Below are 14088 nucleotides of genomic sequence, written 5' to 3' on the forward strand. Positions count from 1 at the left end.
CCCACTTGAGCCGGAGCACTGACCTGAATTTGAACACTGCCCCTTATTATAGTTCACAATTGAGGTGTTTAATTTGGCCATGATTCTTTTTTTTAAGTCTAAGATGTAGTGGCTTCAAAAGGTGTGCCCAATATAATCTGGTGATTTCCGTGACGGACATGCGTTCTTGATGCATTGGGTTCCTTGAGCCTGACCATGTCCCTAATTTTCTTTGCAAATGCAGTTGAGGACACAGAAGGTACGGCAGGTCCAAGAGGAGAGACTTTTTGGCACCTCAAAGGCTGATGCATCAACATCAGCACCAGAAGCATCAACCTCGATGGCTGCTGGCTACCACTGGTAGTGTACCGGCATTGAGAAGGTCTCCATCTCTCTCGACATCGGGTGCTGAAAGTAGGCCCTAGGATTGGTCAGCATCAGACCCGACACAGAGAGCTCAAACGGGTTTGATGTCATTATCGGCACTGAAGGACTGCAATGCTGAGCATCAAGAGAAGCCCAAGAATCATAAGCATCAGTCCTCTTCAATGCACAGTGCCGGGAAGCACTGGCACCAAGAGAACACTCCCCCTCTTTGGTAGAGGTGCTGGTGCACAAGTTTCTGATCAAACAGGTTCCCACTTACAATTCAGCAACAACTCTCAGGCTGCCTATGTTCTGGCTCCCCCACCTTTGCTGATGCATTCCTTCGATGAGTGGTACCAAGCCATGCTCGGGGAGGAGCTGGTGCAGATACTGCTGTTGCAGTTCACTTGGTCATCGAGGGCACTTTTGCCAACTGAGGATCAGCCCCAGATTCTTCCTGAGGCTCCTACCATGCTTGTGGAGAGATCTTCGGTGCCAGCACCTCAAAGGATGTCTGTATCGACATTGACCCCGACCAGTGCAGTACCGCTGTCAGTGTTGGGGGACGTAGCTTCCCTGGAGTCTGAGGGTAAGGCTGTACTTCAGCACCCTTCAGAATATGGACGTGGTTCCACTGAGCCAAGGCAGGCACAGACTCACTCGGTCAAGTCTTGAGTACAGTGAGGAGTCTGGGACCACTGATGGGACTCAGAAGACCCTCATTTACTTCTAGGAGCAGGAGTCTTATGGGATCTGGTCTGATCCCTCCCTGCCTCAAGAGAGATGTAAATCTCCATCTAAAGGTATCTTTCACTGGTTTTGCCAAGAAAATGGCATGTGACCTGAATTAGCCACTGCTGGAAGCTGGGATACTGGTCTGGATAGACCATTGGTCTGACCCAGCCAGAGCAGAGGCCTTAACACTCACCTTGCAAATCTGAAGCAGCAAGCAGGTCATAGCTCAGTAAATGTTGAGATTAATGGACCACTTGGCCACAACAGTTCATGTCACTCCTGTGGCACGTCTCCATTTGAGAGAGGCCCAGTGCACCCTAGCTTTCCAATGCTCTCAGGCAGCTGGGAATCTAGCGGATGTAATCCAAATTATAAAAGAACATAAGAATAGCCATACTGGGTCAGACCAATGGTCAATGAACCCAAGTATCCTGCTTCCAGCAGTGGCCAATTCAGGTCACAAGTACGTGGTGTAATCCTAAATAGTAGCAATATTCATGCTGCTGATCCAAGGCACAAGCAGTAGCTTTCCCCAAATCTATCTTAATAGCAGACTGGAGTTTTCCTCCAGGAATTTGTCCAAACCTTTTTTTTTTCTTTTTTTAAACCCAGATACACTAACTGCTGATAACATACATATCCTCTGGCAGTGAGTTCAAGAGTTTAACTATTTGTTGAATGAAAAAATATTTCCTCCTGTTCAAAGTAGTACCATGTAACTTGTGTCCCCTAGTTTTTGTACTTTTTGAAAGAGTAAAAAAACTTGATTTACTTTTACCTGTTCTATACCACTATTTTGTAGACCTCTGTCATATCTCTTCCTCAGCTGTCTGTTTTCCAAGCTGAAGAGTCCTAACCTCTTAAGCCTTTCCTCATATGAAAGGCGATCCATCCCTGTAATAATTTTGATCACCCTTCTTTGAACCTTTTCTAATTCTGCTATATCTTTTTTTATGATACAGCAACCAGAATTGCATACAGTACTCAAGGTGTGGTCACACCATGGAGCGATAAGAGGCATTATAATATTCGTTTTCTTATCTTCTATCCCTTTCCTAATAGCATTCTGTTTGTTTTGGGGCTTTTTGGGGGGCTGCCGCCATACACTGGGCAGAAGATTTCAGAGTACTGTCTACGATGACACCTAGATCTTTTTTCTTTGGTACTGACTCCTAAGGTGAATCATAGCATCAAGTAACTGATTTCGGATTATTCTTCTCAATGTATATCACTTTATACTTGTCCACATTAAATTTCATCTTCCATTTGTATGCCCAATCTTCCAACTGTCTAAGGTCTTCCTGCAATTTTTCACACTCCGCATGCATCCTAACAACTCTGAATAGTTTTGTGTTGTCTGCAAATTTAATCGCCTCACTTGTTATTCCGCTTTCCAGATCATTAATAAATTAAATAGCATCAGTCCCAGTTCAGATCCTTGGGACACTCCACTGTTCCTTCAGAGTTGACTCATGCCCTTCCGTATTCCACCTCCTCAGAATGTGTTAACAGATGCATCCAACTAAGGGTGGGGATCTCATGTGGATAGGCTTCACATCTAGGATACTTGGTCTGCTCAGGAAACAGCTTACCATATCAACTACCTGGAGCTCAGTGCCATTTGGAATGCTCTAAAGGCTTTCAGAGAACATAAGAGTAGCCGTATTGGGTCAGACCAATGATCCATCTAGCCCAGTATCCCGTTTCCATACAGTGGCCAAGCCAGGTCGCAAGTCCATGCTACCAATCCCTGTGCAAGCAGCTGCCTCCCCGTGTCGTTCTCAGTAGCAAACTATGGACTTTTCCTCCAGAAACTTGTCCAAACCTTTTTTAAACTCAGATAAGCTAATTGCTGTTACACATTCTCTAGCAAAGAGTTCCAGAGTGTAACTATTTGTTGAGTGAAAAAAATATTTCCTCCTATTAGTTTTAAAAGTATTTTTGTGTAATTTCTTGAGTGTTCCCTAATCTTTGTACTTTTGGAACAAGTAAAAAATTGATTTACTTCTACTTCTACTATACCTTTCAGGATTTTGTAGACCTCAACCATATCTCCTCTCATCTATCTCTTTTTCAAACTGAAGAGCTCTAATCTCTTTAGCCTTTCCTCATACGAGAGAAGTTATAAGTACATAAGTACATAAGTAGTGCCATACTGGGAAAGACCAAAGGTCCATCTAGCCCAGCATCCTGTCACCGACAGTGGCCAATCCAGGTCAAGGGCACCTGGCACGCTCCCCAAAGTTCCATCCCCTTTATCATTTTGGTCTGTCTTCGTTGAACCTTTTCTAATTACGCTATATCTCTTTTGAGATCAGCTACAGAACTAAATTATTCTCATTCAGATGGACAACCAGGTTGCAGTGTTTTATTTGAACAAGCTGGGGGATACGGGATCCTAACCCTTGTGTCAGGAGATGGTGGGCATGTGACAATGGGCCCTCCTTCATGGAATGGTTCTCTGTGCTGCATACATAGCGGAAAAGGAGAATTGCCTGGCAGACAAACTGAGCAGTGTTTTGCAATCACACGAGTGGTCTCTCAACATGGGCATAACCCACAAGATCTTCTGAGAGTGAGGCACCTTCTCGGTTGATCTTTTTGCTACTCATTTCAAGAAGAAGGTTCCTCAGTTCTGTTCCAGGCTCAGGTCACACCGCAGACTAGCGTCCGATGCCTTTCTCCTCTTTTGGGAAGAAGGTCTTCTGTATACGTATCCTCCAGTACCTGTCATAGAGAAGACTTTGCTGAAACTCAAGCTGGACCAGGGAACTATGATTCTAATCGCCTCTTACTGGCCGAGGCAAATCTGGTTTCCTCTTCTTCTGGTGTTGTCCTCCAAAGAGCCGTTCAAATTGGAATGTTTTCCAACCCTCATTCAGAATACGGGATCTCTTCTGCATCCCAGCCTCCCAGTTCCTGGCCCTCACTGTTTGTATATTGCGAGTATAGAATTCTACTCTTTAGATTTTCCAGAGGGTGTTTTGCATCTTGCTAGCTTCCAGGAAAGACTCCACTAAGAGGTGTTACTCGTTTAAGTGGAGGAGGTTTGTCGTCTGGTGTAAGAGTAAGACCTTAGATCCCCTCACTTGTCTTACACAAAAACTGCTTGCATACCTCCTGCACCTCTCCAGAGTCTGGTTTGAAAACGAACTCAGTCCAATTAGTGCTTATCTCTGTGTAGGAGGTAAGCCCATCTTTGTACAGCCTCTAGTTGTTCATTTCATGAGAGGTTTGCTATTGACAAACGTCCCTATCAAACCTCCAACTGTGTCATGGGACCTCAGCGTTGTCGTCACCCAGCTGATGAAAGCTCCTTTTGAGCCCCTTGATTCCTGTTATCTGAAGTATTTGACCTACAGGGGACTCAAAGAGTAACAAATAACAGCTATGGTTGAGCAAGTCTGTATTTTTTGCCTAACTGCTAGGAGAAAATGAATAAAGAACCCATCAATGCCAACAAATTGCTCAATTAAAGGACACAGGCTCTGTGATTAGTATATTTGAGTTGTGTGATCTGTTAGCGAGAGAACATTTAAATATCATTCAGCTCTGCATTATTGAATCATACGAGTCGGCACCCATATTCAAATGCTATTAGGAACAACAATGTGAGAAACTCATCTCTGAAAGACAGATACAGATGACAGAAAGATGCTATTTTAGAAAGTAGCCTTTTTTAACAAGACAATCCTTTTATCAATTGATTGATCAACCATGAATGAAAAATCTGGATGGAAATCTGAAATTTTAATTGAATTATGACTAGTGAAATTCCCTATTTGAATATCTTTGGTCAAATATGACTTTTCAAGCTTCACTGGGAGAAAATACAGTAGCCAACTCTGTTGCACTAAAAGTACTAGCAAATTAAAGGAAGAAAATAATGCAGGACTAACCCAAAAAAAAAAATCTATTATACTAAGTGTCAGAATACATTGAAAAAAATACACAAGAAAACACAAAATATAGAAGTATCAACACATTAGCTTTTGAAACATATTTTGGCAGACCACCTACATCAGTAGAGTTAAATATTTGGAAATTTGTGTCATACAGGACAGTCATAGATTAGGGTGGATAGGACTTTCAAAGTCTAACATTTAGCCAATTAAGGACCTCTTTTATCAAGCCCCACTAGCGGCTCTCAGTGTGGCAATGCCGACAAAGTTCACTCACTTTGAAAGGTCTCTGTTGGCATTGCTGCGCGCTTGATAAGAGGCCCTAAGAGAAAGTAAGCAGATGGGTACCACTTGAGAAGGAGGTACTACTTTTTGGAGGAAAAAGTCCAGCCTTTTGTGATAATGCTTACCTTGGAAGAGAAGTAGCTTCTCTGCTCTGTTCTAGAGAAGCTCTGTTAAATTTTCTTGAGCAGCAGGCTGTCTGGAATGCACTAAGGACCTTTAGGTATCGATTAGCCAAGAAAAATATCTCGGTCTAAATGGATATCCAGTTAGCAATGTGTTACATCTGCAAGCAGCTAAGAATAGATTCATACTTCTGTGATAAGAGACTGTCAGGAAACAAAAAGCAAGGGTAAGGGAAGGCAAAAGACATCAGCTGGCTTAAAAAAAATCCTAAAAGTCTTGCCTTTTTGTCCCCAACTCTTCATTATCTGCTTTGCGATTATTCAAAAATTGAATGAAGAGCAAAATTCATTATGCCTCTATATAAGTTCATGGTGTGCCAACACTTTGAATTTTGTATGTAGTTCTAGTCACCCCATCTCAAATAAAATATAGAGGAATGGGGAAAGGTTCAGAGAATGGCAGCAAAAAGAATAAAGGGATTGGAACACTTTTTTTGTGAAAAAAGACTGAATTGGTTAGTGCACGTCAACTGGGAAAAGAGACAACAGAAAGGGAATATGAAAAATTATAAAATCATGAGTGGGTGGAATAATTAGACAGTTGTTTAACCTTTCAGACAACACTAAAAGGAAGATATTCCTTGAAATTAGCAGTCAGATTGGAAACAAGTTATAGAATTGTTTTTTCTATAGCACACAAGATGTGGACTCTTGCTGGAGGATATGTGGTCAAGATGAATCAGAATAAATTGGGGCAGGTTCCTGGAAGAAAGTCTATAAATTATTAGCCAGTTAAGCTAGGGCATTCCCAATTGTGTCTTTGGAAATGAGCTATTAGAAATAGATCTGTCTTTTGGGATCTGCTTGGTACCTGTGCCCAAAACTAACCATTGTCTGAAATGGGCTTGTGGGCTTTGATGGACCTTGGTGTGGCTCAGCGTGACTTTTTTGATGTTCCACAGGACCATTTTTAAACAAGTGTAGAAAAGTTTTAGGACCATTTTTAAACAAGTGTAGAATAGTTCAGGCACTTTGTAAAAATATCTTTAATTACATACCAACTCCTGTGAGAAAATAAGTGAGACTACTGCTGAAAGTACTTTAGAGCGGTCTCTACATTTATGAGGTGATTTTGTGAGCAAAGGGCCCTTCTTAAAGTTCAGGGTTTGATATACCACTTTTCTGTGGTACAGCCAAATCAGCTTATATATTATATGTGATTATCAAAATCCTTGTTCTCTCGGCCTCATGCTTTGCATCGGAAAGGCATATTTCTTTGAAAATCACCTGAAGAAGAGCAGTTCCAGATGCCCCTGAACCTTCCATTTTTTTCTCCTAGTGACGTCCATGAACCGTCTTATTTCATGTTCACAATACTCTGAACACTTTTTGGAGCAATCTCCCAAATAATTGTAATGGAAAGAGTTGACCAGTAGGAGTACTTCATTACTGGAGGATTTATTGTGCTAGAAGTGATACAGAAAATGGCAAGTGTGATACTTTCTCCTCTGAACAGAGAATAAGAATCCAGATGCATTGAAATAAAAACAAATACCTAAATGCATTCAACATATTGCAGTTTTTGAGGCTATGGCGGAACCAGTGTACAGCCTTCTCAAAGGGCTTCAGTTGAGAATGTGGCAGAATTCCATCTCATGCTCACTGATGACATGGACACTGAATCTGAAATAGGCTGCTACAGAATTTGATGTGGTCCAACTTCCACTTTGTGGTGGGGGTGGTATAATCTGCTTTGGGTAAAAAAGTTTTTCAAGGAATACTGAAACATCCTACCTGGGGAAGGACTCAAGAACCTTGGATTTCATCGTAGGATGGTTTTAAAGGTGCCATGTTAATTTCAACAATAGCATGCTGCAAAACTGCATCAGTGTCTTCAACAGTTGAAGGCTTTCAGAAGCCTTTCCCAATCTCAAAACAAGACCGGAGCTTTCAGCTCGTACTCCTTCCTTTCCCACATTCCCTAATTAACTGTCAGTTCCCTAGCGCCTTTTATCATTAAACTCAACAATCATTTACCTCTAAATTAACTTAATAGAACAATCCTGCACAAAACAGACATCATACTTTGCCCTCATTATGTTCATTTTTTCAAAAGCCATTTATCCTTATAAATGGGCTATTTGAAATTCCTTGTCATCTCATCAGTTGAGTCCAGACTCGTGTGTTACACAGATGGAAACAAAGATAGAAAGTAGTTCTGTGTGATCCATTCCTTAAGGGTATCGTACTCCCATAGAACCTCCATATTCTTTCTCCAGTGGAATGGTGACAGTGTATCGTGCAGCTCTTCAGGTTTTCAGCTTCTACACTGATATATTTCAGTCTAGTTCTGCTAGAAATCTTAATTTATGAGTGAAAGAGGACTATTTGCTGCTTGTGAGGGAAATACTTGGTGAGTCCAAGTCCCTTTCCCTGCCTCCCGCTGTCCCTTCCCTCGGTTCTTGGGATTGAGGACCCTTAACTCGGCTATGCTAAGGATTATTCTTGATAAGGCCTTCAGGCCACATACCAGTTGAGTCTGGGGAGCTTTTCTGCTAATAAAGGTCAGTACTTGGTGGTGCCAAGTTCCTTCCATTCTTCCCACATGTGCTACCTCATTCTGCACTTCAAAACAGCAAGTATTATACAACCTGTGTTATTTTTGTAGTGTCAGTACCATTTGTTGGGACTTAAATTGATAAACTTATTGTCTCCATTACAGTACATTCTTCTGTGGTGAATTCCCCCCCCCCCCCCCCCCCCCCCATTGTAGATATTTCTTAAGATTTCAAACTGCAGTCTGTTGTGTTTTTTTTTTCTCAGTGCAATGCTGCCATTTGCATTTTTTCTCACTTTCTGCCACAACCAGGCTATTGATGTGCCATATTTCATAACTTCTTTTTCTCCTCGCAGGGGATACTTGCTCACTGAAAAAAGCATTCAAAGTTCATAGTCAATTCTGGAAAACAATGTCCTGCATTACACTCTTGGTTGATGCCAAACTTATCTGAGGTGATTCTCTCTCAGTTCTTGTTTTTTGTATACCAGGCGATCCGTCCTTCTCTCGTTCAAAATATTTTCTGAAACGTGTCTTTATATGTTTCTTCAGCACCCTTTAAATCACTCAAGATTATTTCTTGCTCTTGCAGTTCCCAGAGTACGTTTAACCTTACCAAGGCCCTACACAAATTTGTTTCGCAAATAGCATCATCAGGAGCATTGACTATAAGTGAAGCACAAAGCAGTAAAGGAATGAAATTGCACAAAATTTCCAATCTTAGTAACAAACACTTACTTAGCTATCATGTACTTAAACCTACCTTACAGTCAATGGATAAACTTATTCTATGACTTCTGTCGGGATGGAGCACTCGCCGATAGAGTAATGGTGCTCGACTCATCAGACGCCTAGCATGTGTGAACCTGTTTCTCTCCAAACCTACATGCACCCAAGCACATTTATAGGACACATTTTAGAACATTTCTTGAATGAGAGAATGACTGATCACCGGTTATGCAAAAGCAAGAACAGAGAGAATCACCTCAGATAAGTTTGGCATCAACCAAGAGTGTAATGCAGGACATTGTTTTCCAGAATTGAATATGAACTTTGAATCCTTTTTTTCAGTGAGCAAAGCATGCAGTGCAGTTGAGCATTGCATGAAAAATTATTGGAAACAGGACGTTGTGAAATAATTTGTTTGTTTGATTTAATTCTAGCATTTCTATTCTGTTGCTTAACAAAGAAGTCGTAAGTATAATACAATCAATCAAAAAACAATCTTAAATCGTGACAAAATCTAAATAGTAATGTAATTCATTGGAGTGCATGAAAAACTGGGGGGAAGGGGTGCAGTATTCAGAGAGATTGTCATTGCATAAAGAGAAATGGATGGTTTATCCATTTATTTTTGTCCAGTAGTTACTGGCTCTGTCCATTTAGGTGGACCTACAGAATATTCGGTCCTATTTATAAATGAATAAATTAGGGCTCCTTTTACTAAGATGTGGTAGTGATTTCCCCCGTGGCAAATGTGACAAAGCCCATAGGAATTGAATGGGCTTCGTTGCATTTGCTGTGCTGGGGATCACTTAGTAAAAGGAGCCCTTAGTTTTTTAGAATTGTTGTTCATGCTTCTGTCTTGAACGAAATGCTTGATCTCTTTGTATAATAGTCACTGGCGACTCTTGATGAGTATGTCTGCTCTGCCTTTCATGACTGAGGAATTGATCTTGTGTATTTGCTTGCTATCCTATAGCATATCAGAGTTCTTGTTTCCTTTTTTTAAGCCTGTTCACCACTTTGACCTGCTCATCAGTAAAAATAGTATAGAAAATTCAAATTATGCCTTCTGCCCCCTGTATGCCTATTCTAGTTTTAAATGGGTAAAGTTTGCATGAGCAGTGTCTTATCCAGCTAAAATGTATCTCATAACTGGCACAAAAATTAATTTAAAAATTCTTTAGTAAAAGATTTTGTGTGCTTAGCCCCAGATTGTGATCACACAAGTGCTTTCAGTTGTCAACCTGTGTAGTACTTAAAGTTGCTCAAATATCTTTTAAAAAATGCTTTGCTTTTCTGTACAGCCATATTATACACAAGGAATGTATTTTAAAAAGCTCTGTACTTTATTTGGATTTAGCTCGTCTCTTCATTTACTCTAAAATAGAGCAACAGCACAGCAAGATCCTAGCAGTATTGTGTGGGGGTTTTGTATTTGTATGGCTGAATTAAGCTTAACTTGAAATTATTCACTTGAAGATAGTGGCCAGCATTTATCCTAGCAATGTGAAAGTTTTGTGTAAATTTTGTTACTGATTTTATATGATTTTTTTTTGACTGGGCAAAATATGCATTTGTTTATTGAAAAAGTGTTTTTTTTTTTTTTTATCTATATCTTGCAGGTGCCAATATTGAAACCCATGGACCTAATGGTAGAAGCAAGTCCAAGAAGAATATTTGCAAATGCACATACATATCACATAAACTCAATTTCAGTAAATAGTGATCATGAAACTTACCTCTCTGCAGATGATCTGAGAATTAATTTATGGAATTTAGAAATCACAGATAGAAGTTTTAGTATCCTTTGAGTACCTTAATTTTATTGTGCCACTTAGTTGTCTGAAATTATTGTAAAACCATTTTAATGGTAGGAAATGTTTTTACTTCATATGCACACATGTAATAATACAGGGCAGTGGGTAAGAAACCAGGAGCCCCAGAGTGAAGATGAACCAAAATTTTTTAATCAATATATCGACTGACACAATGTTATGTTTCGGCCAAAAGATAGCCAGATCACTCGCATGAGCGTCTTGGCATTGAAACTGAAGAATCAGGCCATTTATTACCGCTGCTTAGTAAAAAGACCCCTGAGTGCCTTTAGTTCCATGATGTCAAGAAATTGCCTAGTATATGTAGGGGCTTGTTTTCAAAACAGAAAAACGTCCAAAAAATGGCATGACAAGCAGATATATGTTTTTCTCGCAGAAAACTTCTAAAGCATATAGTCACTTAGAAGAAAACGTTTCCTAATCTTTGAAGTATCTGAATATCTGTCATATCCTCTCCACTCTCTCTCCTAAGCAATGCCTAAAATTCTCAAAGAAAGTAGAGTTATGTAATGGGGGAAAAAAAAAAACTTTCCAGTGGGATCATGGACAGTGTTATGTGATGAACATTTTCTGCCCATAGTGGATAGCAAAATGACTTAGGGGCAGGAAAAAAAGCCACCGGAATTAGACCCACTTTAAAAGCGTCTACGGTAAGGCCAGACCTGTCTTTAGACCCATTTGTGATTTTGCTGAGTTGGCGAGTGGAGGTGGAAGTAGTTGTTTGTGAGAAATAGTAGATAGATGCTGAGTGTTTTGTTACCTCTGTTTGCCCCAGTCTGAATCTTTTGACCTTTACATTTTCTGACTTGTCTCCTCTGTGTCTCACCTTCTCAAGTCTTTGCGCACACCTGCTAGCCCCCTAGCCACATCCATCCCTTCCACTGTATCTCGCCCCCTTCCCTCATCCAAACCCCCATATCTGCCATTCTACATCCCTACCTACTTGTCTTCTGTCTCTCATTGTTCCTCTGCTTGCTCCCACTGTGCTGTGTGATGGTGCTGTCTGTGTGAGGGGCTGCGTGCTATTCTAGGAGAGTGAGTGTTTTGTGCTGCTGCTGAGTGTGTCAGGGCTGTTTGTTGGTGGTGGGAGAGTGTGTTTTGGGCAACTGGTGTGTGTCACAACTGTGTGCTTCTGAGGGGCTGGTGCTGGGTCTTACGAAGTGCAGTAGATGGAGGTGTGCACAATGGTGTTTCTGGGGTCAGCGGTTTGCACCTGTGGTGGTGGGACACCTGCATGCCAGTCATGAATGCCCTGAATGCTTTGTTGGCTGAGAGTTTGGATGAGGACGTGCCAGAGGAGATATCCCTAACAGAGTCTTCAGGCCCTGCGCTTGCTTTCTGGATCTCATCAACCAGGAATGCCTGACTAGGTTCTGCTTCGACAGGGCTGCCAGCAACACCTCTGTGACCAGCTACAACCCCTCCTCCAGCCCAGGACAAGCAGGAATAATCCTGTGCCAGTCCACCTGAAAGTCACTGCCTCCCTCTCCTTTCTGGCCACTAGCATCTTCCAGTTAGTGCTAGCTATCAGTGCAGGCCTCACCCGGCTTGCCATCTCCAACTGTCTTTCCCAGTTTCTTGATGCCTTCCTCATCCACACGTCGCACTAAATTACCTTCCCCTCTACCGCCCAGGCACTTCAGAACAACATAGCTCAGTTCTACACCACAGACCGCTTCCCTGTGGGGCTCACACTGTCCTCATTAACATATCAATTTTTATATACTATGTCACAGTTTACAGTAAGAAAAATTACATAAAAGACTGAAAGATAAACTTTTCAAAAATCCAAAAAACAGAAGTACATAAAATAAAATCTCAGCAATTAAAATAAATTAAGAATAACATATTTTAAAAAGAACCAAGATTTAAGTAACTTCTAAAACTATAGATAATTGTCTCAGTCCTGATGGCAGAAGGCAGAGCATTCCAGATGGGAATCCACGGCCAGTATGAATAATTTTTTTTGGTTGTTGAAACCAAGCAAGGCCTAAAAAAAAAGGAGGAATCTGCAATTTATTCACATGAGTGAGCCTAGTAGTAATCCAACAAGACTGACACAAAAATTTAAAGTCATCATGTATTCAGGGCAGAGTCCATTCAAGATCTTAAAAACAAAGCATAAAGCCTTGAAATGGACTCTAGCTCAAATAGACAACTAATGAAGTCTTTGCAGCAGTACTTTCGCAGTACACAAACGGTCTTGTCTCTTCTTTCTGCGCTGGGTTGAGTTGTGAATTACAGCAACAGTCATCTTGCCCCCACCCAGACCCTGGAGCTTCTGGGAGTGTGCTTTACTACCCAGGCAGGGAAGGTTTTCCTGCCTCAGCATTGTCAACTCAAGCTCAAACAGCAAATTCTTATGCTTCTCTCTTTCCTGCCTATGTGTGTGGGATTATGCTCAGGTTCTTAGTTCTGTGGCAGCAACTTTGGACGTTCTGCCTTGGGTGAAGTTCCATATGCGGCCCCTACAGTTGTCCCTGTTGAGCCAGAGATATCCGGTCTCAGGGACTTATGACCAGCTGGTGCCGTGGACGCCTCAAGTCAGATGGAATCTGACTTGGTGTCTTCTCCCTTTTCACACTCAGGCTTGCCCTTAAGGCTCCCAGTTGGTGTGTTCTCACCTCCAGTGCCAGCCTCTTCAGATGGGAAGCCCATTATCTCCACCACTCTGCACAGTGCTGCTGGTTGAAAGTGGAGGCTTCCTGGTCCATCAACAGTTGGAACTTCGAGCCGGGAGGCCGATGTGCATGCTCTCAGACAATATCACAGCCATGTCTTACACTTTGTTCCTCGTCTGTTGATGTATCTCTAGCCCAGGAGGCGTGGTCCTCTTTTTTTCAGTAGGTGGAATTGAATGTGCCGATTTCAGCATCTCATGTAGTCACAAGCAGATTTCCTCAGCAGTGTTATCTGTGGACTCGGGGGAAATGGCAACGCTGAAAGACTGCATTTCACCTCATTTTTACACAGTGGGGCCTTCCAGTTCTGGACCTCATGGCATCCAGGCTCAATGCACAAGTACGCAGATTCTACATCTGCTTCAGGGAGAAAGACTCCCTAGGATTCACTGGTACAGCCTTGGCCTTTGGATGGCCTCTCACGGGAAGGATGTTGCACAGGATTATGCATCATCCCAGAAATGTCGTTCTTGTAGCACTGGACTGGCCCAGACATCCTTGGTATGCAGACATTAGCCACCTTCACATCGCTCCTCAGTTGACTTTCTCCTCAAACGGGCTTATTGCACAAAGCTCCAGTACTTAAGAAGGATCCCTCCCGCTTTGGTCTTATGGCCTGGCTCTTGAAAGGGCATGATTGAGATTGAAGGGTTACACGTATGTTATTACCACCTTGCTACAAGCCCTAAAGTGGTCCACTTCTTATGCTAAGAGTGTGGAGAACCTTTGAGAGCTGGTCTGCATAGAATGGTGTTTCTCCATTTCGTCCTTCCTTGTCTCAAATTTTATCCTTCCTTCAGGAGGAATTTTAAAAGGCTTGGCTCTCAATTTGCTCAAGGTTCAGGTGGCAGCGTTGGAGTGTCATAGAGGCAAGATACAGAATGCCTAATTAGCAGCTCA

At 41.8% G+C, this 14088-nt stretch overlaps 1 protein-coding gene across 2 annotated transcripts in view; it reads left to right on the plus strand.

Annotated features, from left to right (window-relative positions):
* Positions 1-14088, plus strand: part of PPP2R2D (protein phosphatase 2 regulatory subunit Bdelta) — a 189093-nt gene that overhangs the window by 138435 nt on the left and 36570 nt on the right. For both annotated transcript variants that reach the window (XM_030202971.1, XM_030202972.1), the window contains one exon: positions 10295-10472. In XM_030202971.1, the coding sequence (XP_030058831.1) occupies positions 10295-10472 (178 nt within the window). The remainder of the gene's footprint in view (positions 1-10294; positions 10473-14088) is intronic.

Source organism: Microcaecilia unicolor, chromosome 5 (genome assembly GCF_901765095.1).
Source record: "Microcaecilia unicolor chromosome 5, aMicUni1.1, whole genome shotgun sequence".
In the NCBI taxonomy this organism is placed as follows: Eukaryota; Metazoa; Chordata; class Amphibia; order Gymnophiona; family Siphonopidae; genus Microcaecilia; species Microcaecilia unicolor.